Here is a 27,121-nt window from a genome sequence, read left to right as displayed (position 1 = left end):
CCCTCCTCGCCCTCCTCCTCCCCCCTCTCTTCTCTCTGCCTCCCAGAGCCCAGAACATGTTCAGGCAGGCCATGCGCTCCCCGGTCATCCTCTTCCACGTGGTCCCGGCCGCCGTGAAGAGCCAGTACGAGCTGCTGTCGGCCCAGAGCGAGCTGAGCCCGCCGCAGTCCAACAGGGTCCGCTTCAGCCAGGACGCCCAGCAGCCGGTGGACCGCTCCGGTTCGACGTCCCGGGCCGGGCCCCACCCCGGGCCCCACCTCGGGCCCCACCCCGGCCTCAACCACAAGTGGGTTTGGCTTTCTGTTTTTGTTTGTGCGGTGAGGTTACATATGGCGGTGTGCCTTTGTAGGTGTTCCCTACCCAGCAAACACTCTGAGGTTGAGTAGATGTTGATACAGCGGCCTGCGCCAACGTTGAAAACCCATGTAGATATAGTGCCAAACCGTGCCTTAATATCATATTGTGAAAGTTTATGCATGTTGGGGTTGATGTTGAACTTGGCCACCTCTTGCATGTCGCTGTCTGTGAAATGTTTGCTGAGTATTTACATGGAAGGCACAATACTGCACTTTTGTCCAAATGTACAGATAGTGAGATCTTGTCAGGTCATGCCCCCCCCCCCCCCCCAAAAAAAAAGGGAAAAAAAGAAAAACCTGGTGGATGTATGTTTTTTTTGCATTGTACTACTTTCAGAAAGTTTTATTTAATCTTTGATGGTGCAGTTTGATATTTTTGCATACTTGAAACACACCTCAAGTACAACCTCAAGTGATAGCGAAGGTGTTCTGGTTTTTTGATTATTTCAAAATAAAATGTTATGGAATGTTACATAGGGACGGAACAGCTTATGCTCACCAGTAGCTGTTGCTTTAAGATAGCCCCATCCTCACGGCGGAGTCTGGAATGCGGGAGCCGTGAGCTTGGTCCATGTTAACTATTCTTCTGGTTCAGTAATACAGATTATTTTGCAAAGTACTACAGACTCCACTGCCAATATTTCTATAGTGCCAGTGAAGAACACAACATTGTCTATGCAAATGGGTTTAAATTTAAATGTAAACACCTCAGGCACTGTGGCTTTCCTTTCCACCTTTTTCACGGTACGAATTGTCTATTTCGGTTGGGGAAAATAACTCGGACTTTGACCTTTGCCCTCTGTCAGCAGCCACCCGGGTCCTCTGGCAGGCAGCACCCCGGAGCCGAGCCGACGCTACGCCACGTTACCCCCCGCCTTGGTCTCCAGGACCCAGTCGGCCCCCTCTCCCTCCCTGCAGCGCAGGGTCAGCGCGAACCCCTCCGCCGGCTCCTACTTCAAGAAGACGGGCCGCAGACTCAACATCCAGCTACAGAAAGGTAAGATCCGACAGCCAAGGGAATCCATGGTGGTAAAAGTGAGGATCTGTGGGCTTTGATGTAGATTTTGGAAGTCAGTAGTGATGGAAATAACGGCATGGTTGGCTTCAACGGTTGGCTGCAATGGAAAATAGTCATACACATTTTTAGGAAGGATTCACAAACTCGTATTACTTTGTTTACAGGCATGGGTGATTAAGAATAATACATTTTAAGACAGATTAGAGCTTCAGGGACAAACAGCATCAGTATCCGCTTTTATCACTGGAGAGTAGGTTCGCTGTAGGCCAGATCCCATGTGTGGATCTTCATGGATCAATCTCTGCATGACAGCTGCATCCTGCCATTTAACAGCCCTCTCCAAAGATAGGAGAGGACCCTTTAACACACACACACGCACACACACACAAGCAATTTCCTCATCATTTTGCTCATCAAGCTGCTGATTTATGAGTGACAGTCATAAAATGGTTGATGCTTCAAGGGAGGGAGGAGGTACAAATAACACCTCTCTCTCTCTCTCTCTCTCCCTCTCTCTCTCTCAGCCACCTATTTTCCACTCTATCACCCCTCAGTCCTTTAATTAACCTTCTCACGGCTTGTTAAGAGAAAGGGGATAAAGGGCTGTCTTATCATGTGCCTTGTGCATTCATTTCCATGGGAGTACACAGTCGGAGGAGTGAGCCGTAAAGACACAATTACTCTAACAGCGATAAATCCACACCGTCACACATCTTTGAGAAATATTCAGATATTTCTGTGACACATTCTTGCTCTGGGCCTTGTTTAATTGAACGGGCCAAAAGCCTCCTTCTCGAAAACAAAGTTTGCGGTTTGATGCGCTTCACATCAACCCAGCTTTGTGGTCTAGGGAATCAGATTCAGCAATCAGCCCGCTTCCAGCTCAGGTCGGTTTGTTTGTAGACTTGGACGGCCGTTCGATACCGGAGGAGTTGTGTATCTTACCCAGCCGTTGCGGCGGGTGAACTTCCAAGCTCCGTCAACTTTCTTCATCACTTCGCTATCTTTGTGTGAATTGAAGTTGTGAAACACTTGCTTGTGAAATGAACCAGCGCTGAGGTGACTTGCCTGCTCTCTCTCTCTCTCTCCACTCTGCTTTTTCTGTTGGAGGGAGCAGATGTTTTGCTGAAAGTTGGCACGAAGGCCTCAGCAGTGAGCTTCAGGGAATAGTGCGGCAAGTGAGGGCAGCGGCGCAGGCTAAATGCAACGCGCTCTCAGGGAATGCAGTCACAAGCTGCTGCAATATGTTTGTCGAAGGTCCCCGAGCGCGCCTTGCATATTTCAGAGCTCTTGTATAGTGTGCGGCTGCACTGCGAGTTAAATCTATTTGCTCATAATGTGATAATGTTGACCTCTTTTTGCCTCCTCCGCACACAAGCCTCCCTCTCATTTTAGTGAAACCAAGCCAAAGGGCTATTGGTGGAGCTCCAGCGAGAGACCGCCGCCAGTAGTTCAGTTTATTTTCACTAGCCACACCGCTTCATGTTCGAACTCGGCGCGACTCATAATTCTCCAACTATCCTCTTGCCCAAGTGTCAGAAAGGATTTCTCAGATTATTGCTCACAATTTAAAGTGCGCCTTTGCCATAACGGACGTGCCCCGCTTGTAAACTTCTGTCAAGCCGTTCGCGAAATCCGAACGGAGATGAATTATTGTGCAAATGCTGGTGAATTGAAACGTAACGGAGCACTAAAGTCAGAGAGAGAGAGAGAGAGCGGAGGGGGGAGAAACGCGCCTCTGAAATCCATTTTGAGAATTCCATTTGATTACCACGAGACTTTATTACTCCTAATGTACTTTTAGACAGCCTTCAGCAGTTTACCTTTTGTTGTCGACTCGCTCTAATCGTTCTGATTCAGCCTAAGTGGCTCCGAGTTCCGAGTGGCAGGACAAGATCTTGCATGGCAAATTAACAAGAGTGCCTTAATCAAATAATGCAGTCGAAAAGGACATACGCACCCCATTAAGTCCCATTCTAATGTGCCTCTGCCTCTCCTCATGTTTGCTGTTTAATTGGCTTATTGGAGCCAGGATTCCAACTAATCCAGAAAGGGATACAATTACTTTTATCCTGCTCTTCTATTACCCAAAATAAAGACGTCAGTGGTTAATTACTGCAGGCCTATTAGAGATGCATTCTCCTAATTGCCTGATTGGAGACCGTTAACGATGGGATCTTATAATAGGAAGGAGTTTGATTCTGCTCATTAGGCTGTTTGCAGGCCAGGGGAGAGGAGTGGGACTCGGGTGAAACAAAGCACAGAGAAGCAGAGGGGCAGCATGCAATAGAGCTTATCCAGTTCTGAAACTACAAGACAACAGCTAGTTCTACTGTCCAGCACAACTAGGGAACAGATTGCCTTGGCAGCTTGTTCACATTCCGCGACGTGTGTGCGTGAACTCGCATTAAACGATCAGCAGAAGACAAACCGACTCTCCTTAGGTTTAATGTTCGACATAAATAACGGCCGCTATTTCCGTCTGCTTGGATATCGCGCCGCACCGACGGAGAGATCATAAAAGCTCATTATCCTCGACGGCCTCAACTTTTTTGACAGACACGATGCGCAACCTCCCTCTCACCTCTCCGCCGGTTCGGCTGCGCGCCGGAGCCGTGACAAAGTCGCCGTTCGGAATTTCTCTTTATGTTGCTCGGTCGTAAAGACAACCGCTGTCAGCTAGACTGCAGGCGGTTCGACAGACAGACAGACAGACAGACAGACAGACTGGGAAAAGTAGGTCATGATGAACCGTCAGAAGCGCTGACAGCTCTGTGAAAGGAGCAACCTCTCCGACGTGAATACTAATCACCGTCATCAGAAAAGCCTCCGCTGAAACCACAGAACGCCGCTTTCCCACCTGACTGCTGGAAACGCCGGCGGCTAGGTTATTCACGGAGGAATCAATCTCTGAATATTGTTCTTAATGACTCATCTGAATCCCTGACGCAGAAGTGGGGTCTATTGAATTTTTAAATATTCCGTCAAAGCGTAACTTGACAAACACAGTTTATTCGGTATACCTCATTCCCCAGCTGACATTTGAAAAGCCTTTTCCTTGCTTTTATTTGACAAATCCAGGTCTGGTCAGCAGGAAAGGTCAGGCCCGAGATCCTCTTATTTATCCGTTATTGTATTTGCCTATTTCCTTCAGACTGGCAATTTATATTCATTTGATGAACCTTAAAGGTCACTCTTAAAACCCAAAGCAAATAGCTTTGCGCGGCTGATACCTCAATATTGTATAGTGTTTTTCGCAGATTCAGCAGTCGAGTCTAGTCTTGCCGTGAGATGAAATTATGAAATGCGCTTGCAAAAGTACACGCTCAAGGACACTTCAGGAGGAATCATGGCTGGTAATGGACACAAATTGGCTGCTGCCGGGGTCAAACATTTTGGATATAGGATGGACTGTCTAACCAATGACGCCACTATTTACTATTTATGGATTCCCTTTGTGTGGACAGACATGCTTGCATCCGTTTGTGCGCCGATTATATTTAAGATCAGTTTTGATCATCATGCAAACTCCTAACTACAATATCAATATCACATAGGAGACTGTAGACTGTCAGACTTGCTACCGTTGTGCCACGAAGTCTGAAGGGTTTCCGATCCAAAAAGTCTACTAAATGGTACCAGTCCTGGATGATTTGGAAAACATGCATCTTCATGAATTAGAAGTAATGCTCTTCATTTTAAGGGCCTATTGAACAGCGTTTTGGAGCATTCTGCAATCCATAATCATTCATTTCTCCATGCTTATTCTGGTCCGTAACTGGTCTTTAATCCGACCGTACTCTTGCGACAGCGGCTTTGCAGTCCACATGCACTTATCATAAACACTCAATTTTGGTTTATAGCATCGACTTTATATTTAGAATTGGGGAACATGTTTCATTTTTACTTCCTAGAGACTCGAGCGCCACACCCTGATGGCAAACCGATGAAAAATGTCAGGCTGGAAGTAAGGATGTTTTTATTAACTATAGGAGGTTCCGAACACGGCCAAAAACCATAATTTGATCCCTGCATAGTGGTTAGTCATGTTACAGCGGCACATAATGAAAAGGATGTTTCAGAAATCTCTAAGTCTAGTTTGTTTCTTGTCATAATAGAAGCAATATCTCACTTTGGCACGATATTTTTCTTTCTTTTCTGACTTGATTAGCAATAACTGTAACCAGATAAAAATACACACATAGAAAAAAATATATTATCATAGCCACATTGTTGTATAGGGTATATGTGTTAACAGTATGACTTTTATATTAGGTTTTCGAAATGAAAGCAAGAAAATGAATGTCACTATGTTTACCCAGAGGAGCCTATATTGGGCGGTTGACTTTTATGAACTCATATCGGAGGTATGCGTGCTGAAACGCTTTACCAAACAGAAATACATGCACTTTATTTAATTTTTCTCCTCAGAAGCAGAAAGCTTCAGGTTCAATGTTCCACAAGGCATTAAATCAGTTCTAACTTTATCGATGTTATGTTTCTGGGCAGCGGGCGTAGCAAGTAGGCCGACCGTCCTTCAGCTGCACTACCAAGGTTCAAACACCTGTGTTGGCAAGCATCCTCCCTGCTGAAGTGTCCTTGAGCAAGACACTGAATCCCTACCAGCTCCAGGGTTTCTGTTGTGTAGACTTGACTTCTGACTGTAGGGGGGCAAGTGAACAAATAATCTACAGGGGGTGAATAAAGTATTGCATGACACTTATAACTTTATTTGTTTGTTTCTTTCTCCCTAGGCCCAGAGGGTCTGGGGTTCAGCATCACATCCAGAGATGTCCCTATCGGCGGCAGCGCTCCCATATACGTCAAAAACATCCTCCCTCGAGGGGCTGCCATCCAAGATGGCCGACTGAAGGCTGGTGATCGACTGCAGGAGGTGCGACACCACTTCTTTTTACAACCTCCAACCATTATGCAGCGTCCTGTGTTATGCAAAATATAGAGACCGTATGTTATTTCAGAGGCAAATGCTCCTTTGCTGATACGCCTTTGTTCCAAAATTCAATTTTAGAGAGCTTTTGTTGAAATGAGTCAAATACAACATGTTCCCTATGGCTATAACACTTCAACTCTGGCTTTGGAATTGCTGAAGGAAAGCGGTTAGTTGGAGCAATATTTTGATCATACCTCACTCACGCTGACATGAAAATCAGCGAGTGTTCACTTTAGGGGGAAATAACATGTTTAATTCCAGCTGAAATTGGCTCAGAGGATAATCTGCATAAAGGTTATGTGGAGGGCATTCATTTCCCCCTTGTTAAAGTCTCTTTTGACTATATTTTTGCCTGTGTGTGTGTGTGTGTGTGTGTGTGTGTGTGTGTGTGCAGGTGAGCGGGGTGGACCTGAGCGGTAAGAGCCAGGAGGAGGTGGTCGCCCTACTCCGGGCCACACCCATGGGTGGGACCGTGAGCCTGCTGGTAATCCGCCAAGAGGATCCCCTGCTGCCTAGAGAAGTGGTCGGTACCCAGCCAGTCCCTCCCCTCATAACTTAATATTATTACCATTCCTATTGTTATCCAGTTGAGACATTAGAATATGCCTTTGAGAGTTTATTGCAACACCATGCTACATCTGCACGTCATTTCCTACCCCTCTTCAAACCTGAATACAAACAAACTGTGTTGAAAATATAAAATATCCATCTTAACAAGTCATTTAGTCTTGTGTTGAGTCTTAAAATCGTATTTTCCTTAAAACAAGTGCAAAAATCTGACAATGAGGTGAGATAATTTCACTTGTTTCCGATGCAAATCAACTTTTTTTCTTGAATTAAGTGTTTTTATTTTCTTGATACTAGTGGACTGATCTGCCTTATTCTGCTCCCCCTAATTCCTGAAACAAGTGAATCTACATTGGAGAAAAGTGGGATTTTCTCACCACACTGGCAGAATTTTTCATCTGTTTTAAGAAAAATAGAATTTTTTAAGACTTACTGGCTAAAATGGCCATTGTTTCCAGTGTATATTACTGCCATCATTATTATTCCTCATATGTTAAACAAGCTCCCATACTCTACTTGCTGCAGTATCTCCCAGCTGACTTATTGAACTCACTGTAGGTGGAATATGTTACAGGTCACCAAATGTGGACTATAGAATCAGATATGAAACGTGGGATATGGATTAGTCCCGGTGGCCACATCGACGTACCGCCAGCCTTTACGTGCCTCTCGAATCCATCAGTCTGTCTGTCTTAAGTCTATTCTCCCACTCCGCTCCCTGCATTCCGGTCTGTTCCCTTTCCTGTCCGCTGTGTCGTTCCATCTAGTCTGGTGTTTGTTTGGAGAAAGGGGCGGAGGGCAGCTCCGGTCTGTTAATATCACGTCCGGGCCAGCGGCGCAGGGGAGAGGACAGGTTAGGACGGCTCGCTTGGCTGTTTTATCAGCGCAAACAGTATTATCCAGTATTATCAAGACACAGGACACACACACACCTCTCACACATTCCCTACTACACACACACACTCCCACTCAGACACGCAGCCTATATGCGGGGTGACTTTGGCTGTCGGGCGACAGATGGCGAGGCTACTGCCCTCGTCCAGCCTGCGTTCAGCGGCTCTGACAGCGGGCCCCGGCCGTCACGCCACCTTGGCAGGCCGGAGGGCTGCGGTGCCAACCTCGCTCCCAGCCCGTAATACTCAGCCTGGCACTCGGGCTGTTAACCCCGCCGTAGGAGCCGTTCCACCTGTAGAAGAACCGCCTCCTCAGACACATTTTAAGCTGCTGATGAAAATGAAACCCTTTGGATGGGTTGGAGTTTGCCCAGGAAACTGCAGTACAGGTGTTTTGTGTTTGTGGCCATGCTTCATTTACATGAATGGTATTTAGGTGGCAGTGTTATTGGAAGTGAGTGGGTGTCTCCAGGTCTTGAAAAAGCCTTACTATGTCTCAAATATGCTTAATTGAAGGCCTCAAAAGTCCTTGACTTCTGTTAAATAAAGCCTTTAAGCCTTAAATTCAGACCTTAAAAATACCATGCTTTATTGCTGTTATTCCAGTGAGAAATCAGCCCAGTCATGCAGACCTAACTATATTTTAATAGGTCTACAGTTTTAGTTTACTAGTTTAGCAAAATTTGGTCATTTATTTAATTCTAACTGGCATTAAAGATAGCTCAAAAAGTCCTATTGAAATTAGGGAAACTTGCACAATTTTAAAAGGTGTCATTTTAAGAATAACCACAGCCTACTGTTGTGTGTGTAGTATGCATTACCTTTGACTAACATTGTGTGTTGTCTCTAGACACATAGAAGTAAAAAAAATGATCCATACTTCTGCGGGAGTAATTAGTGGTTTAGGGTCTTGCCCAAGGACCCTTCAACACGACGCTGGCTGCTGCTGGGATCAAACCCGTGACCTCGCGGTTACGGGGACGGCTCTCCTTAACCGCCGAGGCCGCCTCGCTGCCTCGCTGCCTCGCTGCCTCGCCGCTTGAATCGTAACCGGGAGGGTATGTACTGCAACGGATTCATGGTTCTCCTCAGCAGCCTTGACAGCGGCTGAGTGATGCGGCGTGGAGTGCGGCGGCGGTGAAAAATGCACGACGGTCCCCCGGCCTGTCGACTCGCGAGCGGCGCGCTGTGAGAGTCTGATGGCTACGCTCTCTCAGCTCCTCAGGCGTGACGCGATTAGAAAAAGCCCATCACGGAAACACTGTCCTAATAATCTCTCTCTCTCTCTCTCTCTCTCTCTCTCTCTCTCTCTCTCTCTCTGTCTTGATCAACTTCTCTGGGTGCGTGTCGTGGAGACTGCTAGTTAATACTTCATTACTTCCCTTGGCAGATTAGCATTCTGCTATTCCGTGCCTCTCTCTCTCTCTCTCTCTTCCTCTCTCTCTCTCTCTCTCTCTCTCTCTCTCCCTCTCCCCCCCTCCAACAGGGCTTTCAGGAATCTCAATAATCCCTACGTATGTTCATAAAAATCAGATAAGGAGGGCAAGGCTCTGCCGGTGACAGTTATTGCAAATAAAGCATAGTGGAAAAGCACAGTTGGTAATTGCCTCCACTGTCATACACTCTGGATGGGTGAGTGAATGTGTGCGTGAGTGTGTGTGTGTACTTGTGCATGGAGTGTTAGGGCACACACACACACACACACACACACACACACGTGAGCGCGCGCATGCCGCCGTTCATCTATTTCCCTCAACGCCGACGCGATGATGTTTTAAATCGTAGCGTGAGTGGCGTGCCCGAGGACTGCAGGCATCTGTCATAGAGAGAAGTATGGTCTTTCACACACACACGCACACACACACACAACACACACGCACACACAGGCAGTGGTGTAAATGAAAACAGAGAGGAGCCGCTTCTTTGTCTCGTTGACATTTGCCTGCTGATGTTTAATGTCAGCGGTGAAAATCCCTCCACGTCTCCTTTTGTTTAGATATTTTATTGTATGCCGGGCGCATCGCACGCGTCCCGTAGGAATCGATTTGCCCTCCCAGCGTGTTTGCGTTGCGTCTTTAATTACCGCCGTCGGGGTATATTTTGACATGCTTTCAGTAGCAATGGCAATAGCTCTCAATAGCTCTCAATAAATGTGCGCTCGCTGGGAAGAGAAAAGGTTAAATGGCAATAGAGCAGAGTGGGGCGTTGCCTCGGTAATTTCCCTTGTCTGTGTCTATCTGGTTCTCTATCTTTCTCTCTCTCTCTCTCTCTCTGTCTCTCTCTCTCTCTCTCCATAATATTCTAATAGGGTCTTGTAGTGTCTGTGGTACTCAATTGTGAGTTTTAAAGTGACCTTATCAGACTTTTTTCTTTTTTTCTTCTTTTGTTTTTAGATCTCTGATGGTATCATTAGTATCATTTTTGACCTATACTAGCTGCATATGTTAATGTTTTGCTGGAATATTGGTATAGCATCCTTCTAAAATTCGCCATAGGATTACTATAGCTCTTTTTCATAACGGGAGAAACAGGGAAGAAGATGAGAGGAGTAGAGACACAAGGAGACAAAGACAGTCGGATACAGAAGAGTTCTTTCTAAAAGCTCGACTCGAACCCAAACACACAGTGGGCGGTTCGGATCAATGGGAATGAGAACAAAGTCACTTTGCGCCTTTATACTCCGCCGCCTGACTCCGGAGGGGGGTGGGATCAGTGGATTCGAGGCTGCGTAATAACAGAGTGACGGGAAACTCCGGGGGAACGCCGCCCCCTACAGGTTTGGAGGTTAACTCGCGGACGCTCGCATCATCAGAGGGAGCCGATGTGAGGTGATGGAAAGACTTCAGGGAGCCGCGTCCTTGGATATACGTCGGCAGAGAAAAAAGCGACGCATGAATGGGAGTAGCGGCTCTGAACGAGTCAGTGCTTTGTGGTCTGTAGATTAACGGCTATATGAATGCCGTGTGGGTCCTTTTGTCCGCATGTGTTTAAACTGAATCTCGATAAAGGTAATGGGAGAGAGACTGGCTTGTAGCTTCTGACTAGGAGGGAGGAGGGCATGAGGAGAGAGAGAGGAAGAGGAAAGAAAAAACACCCAAGAAGCAGAATACCAGAAACTGAAAAGAAAACTACAAAGTGCAAAATGATAAGAATCTGCGACAGCCATCCAAAAGCAATCACCATGGAAATATCCAAAGCAACCGGCGCTTGATGAAGCCTCAGCTCTCCTGTCTGTGACCACTCCCCCCGCCCGCTCTCCTCATCCCGCCTGCATTATTCATGACCTCCGACGCAATTACCTGCTCCGCTAAGACCGGCCACGGCAAGGCAGGACGGCGAAAAAGGACACACACACACACGCACACACACCAGCAAAATTCCAACACGGACACAGGAAAGACACACGTTTGAACACAGCGCTCAACATTTCCCACGCATAGCCATCGGCGGGTATTTATCGGCGGCGTTTATCTCCCAGCGCGCATCGCCGCGTGTCTGTGCCGCGACGCCCCCCGGTCCGCGCCGCCCCGGCGTCGGCGAGCGGATATTGTGTTTTCACCTTCCCTTTTCCCCGTGATAAATAAGTCAATGTCACGCCTCGCCGCGCGACAAGCAACGGCGACGGGCGAAAATGAGGAACTACCCCGCGTGCTCCAAAAGATGTCCATCCACCCCCCCCCCCCCCCCCACACCCCCTCCCTGCCCCGCCGCCGATGATGTAACTCCACATTTGTTCACCTGTTGAGGTTGCGTTCAAGAGCGCCACAGCAGCCGCACAAAAACAAAGACAGGAAAAAAACGTAGCCTGCAACCGCCCAGTGTGTTACGATGTAAACAAAGAGATATGGAGGAACACAGTGCGGGCCTGCCACTTTCCTGCTTTCATTTTAATTCATTCTAAACCCCTTGCTACTGTATAAGTGAATTAGTCTGCTGGTTTTGCTGCTGTGTCAGCATGACCGCTATGATCTCAACCCCTTATCTTACACACACACACACACACAAACACACATGCATACACTCAATCAGGCCCTAAACATATTTAAAGCATTCTGTGTAAAGCCTGACACACAATATGGGCTTGATCAGTCATATATGCTGAAGTGCCGTAATAACAATGTCCACGCTTGCCCTTACATCATCCCATGACCTACAGTGAGCAGCGTTTTTAGCTGCGGTTGCAATAGGACTACGGACTGTGGAGAACAAATGGGCTTGTTGTAACACTGTGGACCACATAAGAGCAATTAAACAGTACATTAAAATCCCCTCTTTATGATCATATCACACTTGTCACTGATCCATTAGTAGCTATATCTGCCAAGCAATGAGAATCTTAATTGCACAATTAATTCCGGCCTCTGATTGATGTGACAGCCGAATTTATGGTTCATGCGAATGCTGGGGAGGCGGTAGACAAATGTGTGACAGTATTGCTGACAATTATAGCAGACTAATGGCCCGTTTCATAAGTGCCAGCCCCAGTGGCCTGGTTTAAAATCCTCCCCGCCATGTTTTTCAGCCAGCCAACCAGCACTGCAGCCTCCCATTGAACTGTAATTGAAGCAATCAGAATCGCTCCATTTGAAGATTGTTGCAGCCGAAATGATGCTATTTATATAAGTCCCTGTGAGTGGATATATAGAAATAAAAGCTTTGGGTTCCCTGAAATGGATCGGGTATCCAAACAAGCGCACCATTGTTTTCCTTTCCCAAGCTTTGGCAATAGACCTCAGCGTTGCGTTGCTCCGAACTCTCGCAATTATTCACTGCAGATGATATCTCTTGTTTTTCTCAGTCACTCCCCATAGCAGTATCACAAAGCCGGCTTTTGTTGTGGCTGAGGTTGCCGTTCGTGACTCGCCCCGTGTTAAAGTTGGAAGACAAGAACAGACTTATGAAGCCGTATTGATTTCCCCGCTGCCGAGATCCATTTACCGAGTCGGTAGAGGGAGAAATGAATTGATACAAGGCAAACAGCGCAGGAAACGAAACGCGCCCCCCCCCCCCTCTCGTTCTCGGAGGCAGCCGATGCTCTAAATGTTACACAATATTTGGATCTGTTGAGCGAGAGCCCTGTTCCCCCCTCCTCGTCCCTTCATTCACTCACCTCCAGCAAAACTCAACCCCAGCGCAGAATCCACAACAAACAAACAAAGACCGTTCCATCCAGAATCATAAAAATAACTTTCAGCAATCTCTTGGCCTACACATCTCTGACTCTTTCCACTTCTACACAAAAAGCGAGATCGTTAGCCTGAACGGTTTAATAGCAGCAGACTTTAGATGATGATATCAACACTTTCCGGGCGTTACGTTGAGGTGGTGATAAACAGCGCTATCTCCGAGCCGTGTAATATCTACAGCCGTGCCAAAAAGCGACATCTTTGGTGTTAATATAATTAGATGTCTCTTAGAGTAATGCTTTTTCCCCTCACTACGAGGGTGATGTAATGTGTTGCAAGTTTTCTGCTAACAAAGTGGCAAAGACAGAATTATTTCTTGTCCGTCTTTAAACGGTTTATTTATATGATGCCCGGTTACTGAGCCAGACGTTTTACTTTAGTAAAACTTGGCAAACAACTCCAAGAGATGAGTCATTTGTCTCTGCTGGAGCTGATAATTTAAGGTGCTAACCTTTTTCCCGGTATTCGCACTTCTAAAACAATGAATCCCCGGACTCTGTGATATAACTTAAAAAGAGACCAGCCATTAGATTATAATTAGGTGTGATTGGGCAATTGTTCTAGTATTCCAAACGTCTAGAAATAGCTGACCCCTCGTCTGGAAACCTGTTCTGAAAATTCAGATGAAAGTCGAAATTACAGGAATTGCGAGAAAGGCCTTTAGAGGAAGCGGTGTAGAACTGTGGTTTGGCAACCTGCAATCAGAGAGTGCATCTATGACTTTACAGTGCCCTTCAGAACAGTTTTAGTCTGAAGTACTTTCTAAAAAGGCGCAGCGGCGGTGGATGCATCTTAGAGGTCACCTTCTCCCCCACTTCACACCTAAAAATGGCTGACATAACAGGGCATGGTGATCTGGTAGGGCGGGGGCTCCAGTGTGTTACCATGGCACCAACTATCTCCATAGTTTCTTTTTACCGGGACACTTTAACCAAGTTGTCTCCCCAAAGCTTCACAAAATTCACACACTCTCTCTCCCTGAAGTTTAGCAGAAAACACACACTTTTCACCTCTCCCTTGTTTCTCATTGACACGTTCTATTTTAAGAGTGCTGATGAGTTCCTCCCGCATTGTTAATTTGGCTCCTATAGTAAGGCTTTTCCGATCAGGGTGCAGAGTTCAGAAACATGCTCTATCGTAATTAAAGCTAATGCTGCCAAGCGTGGTTGAAGACAATGCCAGCCCCGCTAACGATTTCCGAGCATGTCTCGCCGACGCCACCTGTTTTCGTTTAGCACTTTTCAGCAGCTGTTCCCATAATTATGCTTGCTGTCAGTGCAGAGAACGGGAGGGTGCACCGCAGCATTGTGCTATGCTGATAAACAAGGTAGTTAAAGGCCACTTATGGCGACACAGTTACTCTCCCGAAGGGGATTCGGCGTCTGTCTCCAAAACACATAATGGGTTGAAGTGTGTGTGTGCAGTTGGACATAGCGAAGCGCTTTTTATCCACCATTAGCTTGAAACGAGAGGCATCTGCTTCATGATGTGCGTCTATACATAGGTTCCACCGTGACGGCTTTGTGCACATCCCCAGCTGCCAGATACACTTAAAAATTTGCCTTTCTTTCATTTTATATGGTCCGGAGTAGACGCAGTCGCTTGTTAAATACAGAAACATTTAGTTGCAAATCAACCCCACAAGCCTTTTGTTGGTGGCGTATAGTTAGATCCAGTCAGTGCCTTCATTCATAGCCAGTAGCCGCAAAGCATTTGTAATGACGTAGATAGATCTGCCCTCAGACGCCCCCATAGAAACACACTTTGTTCTGCTAATGAGCCAAACGAGCACTCTCATTACATAATCCCCAAAGGGTATCAGTCTCAGTTTGTCAACACGGAGTCAAAATCTGGTGGCTTGCTCACTGAAGTCCACATAATGTCAGTTCACTAACACTTGACTCGAAAAACTGTACCCTTCAAGCAGCGGTGTGTAGACAGTACGCCGGCCCTCACTGCGCCTCTCGGCTCCCCATTGTACCTGAAAAAGGCAAGATTTGTTTTTAGGCTTAGAGGTATTTAATATTCGCCCCCTTTGTCAGAAATCGTCGCGAGGAGAAACGCCGCCAAAAGAAATTTGTGTTACAATACTTATCATGCGTGCGCCGCTTTTGCAATTACACCCATGGCTGATTTCTTTTAGCCCTTTTAAATTCATTTCCAATGACCTTTATGTCGCCAAATTGGGGTGAGTGTGGAAAGAAGTTTCCAGCGGTGTTAATTGTTTTAGGCGGTGATGTGCGGAGAACTCGGAGGTATGTGTGAATAGAAGTAATTGTGATTCATTTGCTTTCTCTCTATTTCTCTCTCTCTCTCTCTCTCTCTTTTGCTCTATTTCTCTCTTGCCTCTCAGTCTTCCTTTTTCTCTCGCTCTGTTTCTCTTTTTTTTCTAATACAACACACACACACACATCCAGAGCGCCTTCCTCGTTAGCAGGTGACGAGTTAAGCGAGGTAGAAACAAAACAAAAAGGCCCATTTAGCAGGCGGGGCTCTTTTGCTGGAGTGATGAGCAACGCTCTCCACTCTGTGCCCTCCTCCGTTCACCTGCTTGTGTCTCCGCTCGCCCGGCGCCATCCATCCTCCCCCCGCCAGGACAATAGAGCGTAATGAATGGGCGCTACACCATCACAATGTTAATTAATAAAGGACTTGAGCGTATAATGGACTGTGACTGCATGGGTGAATCAGAGAGAGAGAGAGAGGACAGTGTGATGAGGTGGTCGAGTGGCTAGTCACCCAAGCCACTGGGAGAGCTGCTGAGGATAGGTGCCACTTCTAGCAGTAGGTGATAATAATTAGAAAAAAATATTACAGCTTAAAGAGCCCATGAAATGAACTCCCATTACTTTTACTTCCTGGAAAACAGACTATCTTTCATGCTGCACTAGTAGGCGTAAATATACATTTCTAACCAATAAAACCATCAGATTTTTGAACGATCCCGCCCCTCTGCACCCCTCCCATCAACTAAAATTGCCTTTCTCTCCCTCACTCATATTCCATTGGTTTAAACTTTTGAATGATCCCTCACATTTCCCGCCAGTGACCATACCTGACACCAGATTTTTGGGCAAACAGGTTGAATGCACAGTGTTTCAGTAGGGGGGATGGGACGCTCGTCCCTGCTAGAGGCCCATTTCAGGATTTCAGCTGATAAGACGGGTGCATTTTCACATAAAAATCTTGCCTAGTGCTGCTTTAAGTTCATTCCAGCCTGCAACCTTACCAGTGGTCTTACATCAGTTCGCCTATTCATAGTAGCTTTGTGCTGTCTGGCCCAGGTACACTCAGCCTGGAACAATGAACTGACTTTCTTTTTCTCCCGTTCAGAGGTAGTTGAATCTGGTGCTGCCTGAGCTGAATCGGTGCAACGAGGCCTGTCAAGCAGCCTGACAAACTCATTCTTGGCTAGCGGCGCTTGTTCCTGTCTGATGAAAATGTTACACTGCTCTCTCATTCTCCGCCTCAGCCTGCTATTCCCGGAACAGAGCTCTGAGTGGGTGGTTATTCTGTCATCATTTTGGACGAGCACACACTCACACACGCGCGCGCACATGCACATACTCAAACAGGGTCCATCCAATGTAATTTTTTCATCCAGCGTATTATTGTCTTAAACTGCTGGGCTAAAAGCTTCTCCAGGGACATAACTCATAGCCACCATTTATTTATTTCATTTTTTGATAAAAAGTCTTCATTAGAGATAAAGACTGACCCCTGCCAGTGACGCACAAGGCCATTCATCTAAAAGAGTTCTCTTCCGAGTGCTTTTGGAAATGGTGTGTTTGTGCTCCGTTGCCATGGGCCTGCGCTGGCAATAGTAGGCCAATTGATTACAACCCACTGAGTTAAGATTACTCCAACACAACAGCTGTCATTGCCTATACAAATCCTCCCATGATGTCTTCACAAGCTCCAGACGAGAACGCCAAGTTAAGCATGGCCATTGCATTATATTTACACCTGCAGCGGATGCCGAATTATTTTCCAATAGTCCCCTATCTGCTCCCTTCACCTGCCTGACGGAAAACGAAGGGTCATTTCCCGACAAGAGCCTATGATTTCTGTAATCGAAGCCGGAGTGTTGAAACGCAGCGCCATTAAATGGATTCCAGCGGTCTGAATTTACTGAGGGTCCCAGTCACGGACAAAGCCCGGTTGGCTGATCGCATGGACAGGTGTACTTCCATTTTGAAAGCGAGGGACGGAATGGAGAGAGAGAAAAGGGGGCAGAGGAGAGGGCTGTCTGGGGAATAGGGGCTCAGTCAGAGGGTGTTGAAAAGAGCCACCACCTGAACGCACCGCTGCATCCTAATAACTCTTCAGCCTCCGAAACCCCCCCCCCCCACCTTATGCTCTATCTTTCCCCTCTTTCCTCTGTCTCGCTCTTCCTTTATCCGAGCAGCTGTGAAGGGCACACACCTGGCCGCCATCCATCTGGGTGTGTGTGTGTGCATGGTGATGCGAGTCTATTTAAAAAGGTCTTGCAGTGGGTTTTCTGGGGTTGATTGCTCCCGCCGCCAGTATTGTTCATGTGGATTTGGCTGCCATGGCAATAACTACGCACAGGCAGTCTGGCCAATCACAGCATTACCGCAATGATCTCAATCTTCCTGAAGAGCGGGCTTGTGACCGAGAGGTCGCCGGCTTGAATCTCTGGACTCAAAAAAAGACGTGGGTGGGGGAAGCGAATGGGAATGAGATACCCCTCCTTCAACGACGGCTGTCGAGGTGCCCTTGAGCAAGGCACCTAACCCCCAAACACACCGGTGGAGCAGCTCAGTGGCCCATAGCAGAAGAAGAAGGTGTGAAACCGTACGAATGTGAAGCAGGGCATTGCTGGAAAAGAGCATGCATGCTCAGTCAAGTTTCCCTGGATAAACAAAGGTTAAAAAATCTCCAATTCCGTCATTGTATAGAAGCCTTTAGAGTCAGCCGCTCTTTGAAATGTACAGAGAGAGTAGCAATGTATAATTTCATTGCCGCCTTATTGTCTTGCTTAGGAAATTGTTAGGAAAGAACAACAGTGGACAGCGATCAAAGCTTTTTTGGTTTGGGCGTATTTACTCAGCTCGACTTGGCCGCGGCTCAAAAGATTCTGGTAGGTGCTGAAACCGCTGAACGGAAATAATTTTAAAATGTTTTCAAGTCTTTACCAGGTTTTCCCATTTATCACAGCGCACCAATAGCCAACATAAAAAAAAAAAAAGAAAGGAGAAAAAAAAAGAACACAACACAAACGCCAGCTCTTTGATGCCTCTGGTGTTTTCTCCACACCATTAGCTTCTCCTCACACTTCTTTTCCCCCCTCTGTACGCTTGAAAGCAAGAAGTATAGCACACAAATGGTGTTCCTTTGGTTATTTTTACAGATGCTCTTTGTCGGACACCAGTGGAAATTGTTAGAAAGGAGATTGGAGTGGTTGTTTGATGGACTATTTTCCAGCTGAATTGATCGCGCCGGGTGTTAGACACTAAACAGTACTCTCTCACACCTCTCCGGCAGCTGAGATGTACCATTTCTGCATGAGGATCTGCAGTACGACTCCCGCAACAAAACAGGTCTTCTATAATTTCCAACAACGGGCCCATGCGTCGCACGGGGAAAGGAGGGAAGGGTTCTTAACATGTGTCACAAATTATCCTTCAAAGGGGTATTGTTCAAAGGAAGGCACCGTTGTTTGAGCGTCAAATTGCTACCTGGCGTTTTCAAAGTTCTCCGCTGTCCCCGCCGCTCGCACACCGAGCTCATGGCGGCGGAAACGAATTAGCGGCGCTCAGGTAGACAGTATGGCCAATTGACAATGACAGCGCCGAGATATGTGACACGCTCGACACCCATTCCCTTTCTTCTCCTTCTCCCCTCATCCCACCCCTTTATGTCTGCTCTCCTGCCTGCATTCCATTTTCTTGTCATTCACCGTCCTTGTTCTTCTTTCAATTTTTCTTCCCCCCCCCCAGTCTCTGTTGTCTCTTTTTTTGTTTTTTCTTGGAAGAAAGTTAAAGTCAAAGTTAGAGGCTGCACACGCAGTCATGCTTAAATTACAGTGAATGTATTTCTGCAACAAAAGACATTGTAGTGGGGCTCGCGCACAGTTTGCAAACAAAATTTTGTTCAGGTTCATTGACATACCTTCAGTGAAAGACCAGTAAATGATTTGAACAATGACGGAATAACTCTCTCTGTTTTTGCTTTCTTTTGAGGGCCAACTGATACAAACTATAATAGATCTCAATGAGGCATCTCTCTCTCTCTCTCTCTCTCATTTCAATTGCCCCAGCAGCCAGACGAAGACGACTTGGTGCTAACCCCCGACGGCACACGAGAGTTCATGACCTTTGAGATCCCCCTTAACGACTCAGGCTCCGCAGGCCTGGGGGTCAGCGTCAAGGGCAACCGGTCCAAGGAGAACCACGCCGACCTGGGCATCTTTGTCAAGTCCATCATGAACGGAGGGGCAGCATGCAAGGCAAGGAACCACGTCCACCTCAGCCTCTGACCTTTACCTTGATCGGTTTCGTTAGAGTTCCGGTTGTTACTTGAGGACCTAACAAATTCAATCAGGAATGCTGTTAATGCTGTTGTAGAGGTGTGACTACTCACATTATTGAAACTTTTCCTAGGGTAAACAATATTCTGTAATATTTCTCTATCCCATTTAAGAGGTATACCACTATGGACAGTTTGTTCAATATCTTGAAACAACATGAACAACTTTCCTCCAAAGCCAGAAACCAGAGAACTACAACGTCACTGACATATCAAATCTGGAACCTTTCCATAGAGAATGAATAGAGAAAACATGAACTATTTTTTGGGAATAAGGGATTTTCTAATTAAATCACTACAGAATGAATCTCATATATGTATACAAATTCAAACATTCTGTGATCCCTGACTCTTGTCTGTGGAGCAGCTCCAGAGGTTGCATTGTTGTTGTTTATGTTCACAAATATCGATTGGGATATTCCGTAGTCAGTATTGCCCTTTTGTGATTGTTACATACATGTCTTTTATAGGTCAACTCCAACTTTCCCCTAACTGACGGTGTTTGTCCACAGGACGGGCGTCTGCGCGTCAACGACCAGCTCATCGCGGTCAACGGGGAGTCGTTGCTAGGGAAGACCAACCAGGAAGCCATGGAAACGCTACGCACATCCATGTCGGTAGAGGGCAACAAGCGGGGGATGATCCAGCTCATTGTGGCCCGGCGGGTGACCAAGAACAATGAGGTAGGTACCAGTCGGGGAGGAACCACGCTGATGTGCTAGAAATAAATTGGCATCTCAACCAGGAGTCAGTTTTAATTGGTCGCCCTTCGTTTCGTTTTATTACTAGATATTATTATTATTATTCTAATCATGTAGAGCTAGCATGCCTCTGAGGTGGACTGTGGATTGCACTACCCCCCCATGTGCACACCATTACACACACATACTGTACACACACAACTTCAAAGCCTTGTCTGTGAACAAGTGGGGGATGGACGGAGAGGTAAAAAGACAGGGATAGGTACCTTTTTACTGCTTTGAATGATAAACGAGCGTTGCTTTCCTTTACCTTGCCACCGGCCCTAATCTATCCTCCATAGGTTTGGGGAGCTTTGAGATAGCTAGAGGGAGACCTTTATGAAGTAGACCACCACCATGCAAATCTTCAAACAGTCCCATTTCCCGCGCGAGATGGGTGATAGCGCCTCACATTTCCCCCATTCTGCGTGTGATTTTCCTCGCGCACGGCGGGCCTTGATATGATATCTAAGAGGCACTTCACTGAGTTGTGATTGACAGGCCTGCGAAATAACACCGAGATAGGCAGATAAAGGAAGATGCATGCATCTAGGTGGGTATTTGTCATCAGGCAGTAGCCAGGAATATTGAAAGCAAGGCAGCCGCCTGGACTGCTAGATGCGGGGGGAACTCTACTTTATGAAACCAAGGTACTTTTTTTTCACACTCTCCTGCAATAAAAAACAAAACAAAAACAAATAATCCAAAAATAAATAAATCAATAAAAACCTATCTATATACAATATTTCCATGTTCTTAAAAATGAACGCAAACATGAATCAGCTGAATGTGAATGTTAAATGTTGTGACACACTTTCTGTATTTCAGGATTGTGGATTCATGTGGGAATACTCTGGCACACACACACACACACACACACACACACCCTGCAGCCAGAGGTTGTAGATCAGGTTTGATTAGTGTTGCTGTGACTCTAATTGGAGCGCATGTCCTGTGGCTGTGTGTCAGTTTGGAGGAGCATGCTGAGCCCCTGTCCCCCCCTCTCTGCCCTTCACCCCTCCTGCTAGCCCTTATCCTCCATCAGCTCCCCCTCTTCTCGCCACTCATCGTCCTCCCGCTGCCCTCTGCTCTCGTTTTAACACTCTTTTTCGCCTCCTTCCCGCCCCCCCAACTTGTGGTCCTCCGCAGCTTAACAGGTAGAGCGTGGCACAAACACAGCCGGGGGTTAGGGGTTGAATTCCCACTGGGACCACATGTAATTGATGGAGCTTTTACATCAATAAATCATTACCATATTAATTTTGAGACATTAGTGTAATTATCATAAACAAATGAGACCATCAGCAAGAAGATTGTAAGCCTCTAGCGTTCTCCATACTGCATTTTACATTGGTTGCCACTGAGTCAGATTTGGTTGGAAATTTGTTGTATTGCTTTATGGCACAAAGGAAGATTGCTTTACGGCACAAAATAGGAACAGTTTTTACTTTGCAAGTAGTACACAATGTTATTCCAATTCCTCTATTCCAACTGCATAGTTTAAACTTCATGTTATGTTACTTTGTCTGAATGCATATTGGCTTGTTATCAAGTTATTGGCTCTTCTTCTTTTCGCTCGTCAATACAAGCTACAAGTAGGGGGACAAGTAGCAACAGTCTCTCTACAACAGGATGCTGCGGGGTTTATGGGAAATGTGGTCATAATTTTGAGAAAAGTGCTACACATAGACCTTTAAAATGCCTAGGTTTTGTAAGCTACTTTAGATAAAAGCGTCTCCCTGTTTTTGCTCTCTGACCATGAACCCCCCCATCCCCAATTCTCCCGTCTTACTCCCTCCTTTCCTTCTGCCTTTATCCCTCCAACTTCACACACTGTCCCCTCCTCCTCCTCCCCCCTCTTCCCCCTCTTTCCCCCCTCTCAGACTTGGGGAGAGGACACATGTCCCTCCTGGGAGAGCTCAGCCCCAAGGTCAGTCAGTGCTATCAGTTCGGTCCAGTCACTCTCCTCTCCTCTTTAATCCCTAACCGGCAGGCAGGCAGGTAGACAGACAGAGACTAGCTACAGACAGACAGCTAGGGTTATTGACAGACAGGCCTTCAGAAACACTCACAGTAAAAGGCAGGACAAGCGGTTAGAGGTTACAGACATGTATCAACTGATAATGTAATGTAACTGCTGGATAATTTGTAAGTTTAATGTAAATGTCAAAATCTAATAACATTTCCCTGTAAATGAGTCAAAAATGTACATTTGTAAATCTTAACAAGCCATTTGGTCTCATATTGAGTGTTGAAGATACATTTTTTTTTAAACAGATGAAAAATTCAGTCAGTGGGGTGAGATAATTCTACTTTCCAATAGCTGCACACTTTTTTAGGAATTACAGATATTTTTTTTAAACAAATGTTAATGTTAATATCTTCAAACCAGGCAGATTACTCCATTGCATTGCATTGGAAATAAGTGAAATCACCCTTTTGGCAGATTTTCTGAAAATTATATAAGACTTCATACAAGACTCAGTGTAATGTATGATCATGCTCAGACAGTACTGAAAATACACTGCAAATGGAGAATTAAAAGCGAACCTCAAACAAGAAAAGCAGAAGTTAAATGCCAGCTTAGCCTCCCGGCAGCTGACCCCCCTCCCCACACAACCCCCCACCCCCCACCCCCCACCCCCCCCACCCCCACCCCCACCCCCCCCACCCCCACCCCTACCCCCGACTCAACCCCCCATCTCCACCCTGTCGGCCGGGCAGATATGTCAGGAGCCGGCACCAGTTTGCCACTGTCACCCAGCCGAATGGGAGTGAGCACTGGAGGCCACCATTGAAATGAATCAGATCCATCACTGTCTGGAGGGGAGAGGAGCCCCGCAGCGCAGCCTAATGCGTCTGAGAGGGGGGACTTCAGCGGGCGCGGTGTATCCAGGCCGCCTCACTCCATGGAAATTGCGTTGGTTTCATCATCGTTCGGTGCTATGGGCTAAAGTGCGACCGTCTCTGTTAGGAATAGGGCAGCGCCGTGTTTCTCGGTTGTTTGGTTATTTGACAACCAGTGAAGATATACCAGTCATATCTTTTCTCTGAACTGGCATGTATTTCATGTTTGTGAACATGCACACGCTTTGCCCACACACATACGCACTCATACACACACACATTGCCCGAGGCCCCACTTCTTTCAGCAGGACTTGAGGATAGTTCCGTCCAGACAGACCCTCTCAGTGTGAAAGACAAGTGTTTCAGTAAGCTGCTTGTTTTGTTCATATCCCCGATGACCCAATCATTAAACCTGCGTCTGAGCTGGAGTGCTTGGCCTGTTTCCACCGCCATTAAGCAGCGGCAATGAGTGGCCTTGGCCTTGGGCTAAAATGAGAATGTTTGTTAAAGGTATGCCGGCCTTGGAATACCAAAACAGCACTTGAGCATGATTAAGGATGCGCTCGAGTCTTAGAAAGCAGTGCAGCACAAACCAGGCAGGTCTACTTGAGTCTGCATTCAAATTCTGGCTGGTGTGGACCCTTTTGCCATTGTCGACGCTGAAAAACCAGGACCAGTACCTTGCAATGCATTTGATATGTAATCACAGTCTGTTCCTAGTGTATGCAGATGGGCAGAAAAACACTGATTTACTACTGAGCAGGTTTATTTCACGACATTCTCACATTTTAAATATGCAGTTTCAGTGAAAAACACCTCAAATTCACCATCAAACTGTAAAAAAAATGTCAGGAGAATAGGAACACACATACACACACACACATATACACGGAAATGTATATACTGACATACACTGTGCCAGAACAATTAATTTTTCCTCTGTTCTGTTTCCACTGATAGCCCCCGTTTGAAAAAGCATCATTCTGACCCAGATAGTCAAGCGATATGATTGGTCACTGGCAATTTGTTTGAAGCATTATAATTTCATCACTGCTTCAGAGACTTTGTAATTTCTCTGGCTATATCTGAGTTCTATTAATGTATCGTCACATGTGTTCAAGCAATTAAATTTCTGAAAAGTCATTTCAATTCCATTAATTTTTTTTTTTTTTTTTCGCCACTCTTCCTGAATGTTCTTATAACTCCACATTTTACTTCAGAGCCTGATCCTCCAGCTTGTGTGACAAACCCGGGGTGCCGCGACCAAATCGAATGCAGATCTGTTAAAGTTATGCGTTCAAAGTCGCTGTTTTATCGGTTTTCCACTTTGTGCTTCCGTTTTAGTCCTTTTTGATAATTTACACGTCAGTTCAGTAATTCAGAACAGTGCATTGTGTGAAAATTAGAGGTATAGAGACAGAAGTGCATGTTTCTCAGAGAAGTAGGGGTGTACTTTGAAGTGTATATACAGTATATTACATATGGTGGAGGAACCTAAGAGTAATTTTCCACTAGCTTGAGAGTAATTTTGTGGGACTTTTTGTAGACTGGAGAAGAAATAAGATTGTGTACAGTCATACGGCGATGACATATAGACCTAATTAATTATCAGTTTTATTTGAATGTGATTTCAGCTCTCTGGTTCCCTAGTTGATCAACTGCTTTAATCTCTTCTATGGAGAATACAGTTATGTTAGGCTACCTGGCTTGTAAGCTAACGTTAGCAACTGAACCATTAGCAAACATAGCTCATAGCATATTGGCATACTGACACGCATCTTTCTTTATTTTTACTATTTTCCACATTTTAGAATAAGAGTAAAGACATCAAAACTATGAAATAACACAAATGGAATTATGCAGTGACCAGAAAAGTGTTAAACAAATCAAAACTATCTTATATTTTTGATTCTTTAAAGTAGCCGCCCTTTGCCTTGATGGAAAGGCAAAGGCTTTGGAAAGAAATTCATACATAGGATCAACTTCGCTATTTATATTTGGCTAAGAAACCCATTTCAAGAATTTAAGCATAAGCCTTTGGATCAAAATGGCTTCAAGATAATGAAAAACATAGTACATTCAATCAGGTGTGTCCAAACTTTTGACTGGTAGTGTATATTTATCGCTATATACATCACTGTATTGAACACAGAAGTAAGTTCTCCCATCGTGTGACATCATCAAAATTAATTTGAATATGAAGGAGGATATGGGAGATTGAAACAGCAGCAAAGATGTGGAGATTTATGATGAAATTTTCACAATAATACATCTTTTACTTTGTTTTAGTAATGATATACTTCTCAATAAAGAGCGGAGTTAGGAGTTCATATCTGACCGCTATTGCAGATGGATGGCGTGTGTGTTGTGTATGTGTGTATTGCCTGCAAAAAGCAGATCTTTCTCCCGTTCTCTTCCTCTCCTGCTCTCTCTCTCTTACCCTGTTTATGAACTTTCACTCACCGTGGATGTTTGTTTCTGTCTGTTGCAACAGCCGCCTACTAGTTCATGACATTACCAAGATATTTATCACACCCGCATCTAAAAGCAGACAGACTCGCGATAAAAATCCTGGTGCCCGGGTTTCATTTCTCCGATTTGAAATTCATCACACAATGTACACACACGCGTGGCTGTGCATTTGCGATGTTATTTATGCCGGAGATCTCCTGCAGCCAACAACTATTTTTGACAGACAGGCTGTCTTTTGTTCTGTTTTTTTTTGTCCTCATTGACAGTGCCACCGCATTCTGCCAGTGAAGCACCGCATTGATCAGAGCAGCGAAAACCTCCTTCCACCAGGAACGCTTTACCACACAAAACTTTTTCACATCTTCCCCTCCTGTGTTTGCCAGCGAAGATACTCCTCTCTTTTTTTCACACATCTACAGATAGAGTTGAATTTCACAGTGTACTATTTTTACATTGCGGTGCTCCACTATAGAGTCCTCATGATAATTCATGAGACGGAGCTTCTGCCTAAGGACGGCAGCGCTATCACTTCAGTCCTCCGCTTCACCAGCTATCCCCTCCCCAATTGTTTGATTCCATTTATCGAAATAAAGATATTTCTAACTTTCACTTTCTTTTTTCCGCTTGTCTCAGCAGAGCTCTGTCAGGACCGCCTCGGGACATAATGTAAAACTTTTATGTAAAGCGTTTCCCCTCTCTTGACCACTTGAAAGACTTTCCAGTCCACCAACCCCAATTATGTAAATACCATGTGGGACGAGAAGCCGCCGCAATGAGGCCCCGCTGCATTCAGTCACCTGAGAAAAGTGTTTTTGGTTCCCTGTTTCCTCATTTTCTGAAGCCAGTGACATAGCGGTACATTTAAAGACGTCAGCAGACAAATGAGCCATTAGTGATACATGCATCCACTTCTTTTGCCGCACTGCTGAGGTTTTTATATACAAGAGGCCTAATGAACTTTGAAGGAGGCTGACTGACAGATTCAGAACAACACGGCCCATAGGGAAGACAGGCATTATGGGGTATGCAGTGGAGGATAAACCCATATAGACTCAGTTAACCCAGCTTTTTAGACTGACATTTTACACTGACATATCACAAGAGTTCATAGTATACATTATAAGTAGCAAGGTGGTGCAAGTTATATGAGGATAGGGTTTTTTAATGGAAAAAGAAGTTTACCCACCTTTCATATTTTACCACTACATCACTGGGAGTCATGGTCAGGTAACGGCCCAGCAGAAACACCATTGTATTATTGATGAGGAGCAGCAGGGGGTGCAGGAGAAAGATCAAAGCAGCGGAGCCTGTCTTCCCGTGCCAACACTTTAGCATCGTTGCATCATAGGAGACTGCGTACATGGCAGCTTAGTTAACTCGGCAAAGGAGAGGAGTTCTAACGGCTTACATAAGAGGACCCGACGCGTCTCCTCGGCATGCCAATGGCCCTGTTGTAATTCATGCCAATAGCGCCGCTGTAATTCGGTGAGGGAACGTTTATGCAAAGAGACAAGGGGGAAGGAAGTGGCTGGCCCCGAA

The 27,121-nt window shown here is 45.8% G+C and overlaps 1 protein-coding gene across 1 annotated transcript in view; it reads left to right on the top strand.

The window, feature by feature from the left end:
* The window catches only part of LOC139909750 (partitioning defective 3 homolog), a 352,335-nt gene that overhangs the window by 181,174 nt on the left and 144,040 nt on the right, over positions 1-27,121 (top strand). The window contains exons 9-14 of the mRNA XM_078291260.1: positions 47-286; positions 1,163-1,353; positions 6,129-6,268; positions 6,720-6,848; positions 19,258-19,443; positions 20,036-20,206. Coding sequence (XP_078147386.1) covers positions 47-286; positions 1,163-1,353; positions 6,129-6,268; positions 6,720-6,848; positions 19,258-19,443; positions 20,036-20,206 — 1,057 coding nt within the window. The remainder of the gene's footprint in view (positions 1-46; positions 287-1,162; positions 1,354-6,128; positions 6,269-6,719; positions 6,849-19,257; positions 19,444-20,035; positions 20,207-27,121) is intronic.

This window comes from Centroberyx gerrardi, chromosome 22, assembly GCF_048128805.1.
Source record: "Centroberyx gerrardi isolate f3 chromosome 22, fCenGer3.hap1.cur.20231027, whole genome shotgun sequence".
NCBI lineage: Eukaryota > Metazoa > Chordata > Actinopteri > Beryciformes > Berycidae > Centroberyx > Centroberyx gerrardi.
Note: the sequence above shows the minus strand (reverse complement) of the source record. Positions and strands in the feature narration are given on the sequence as shown.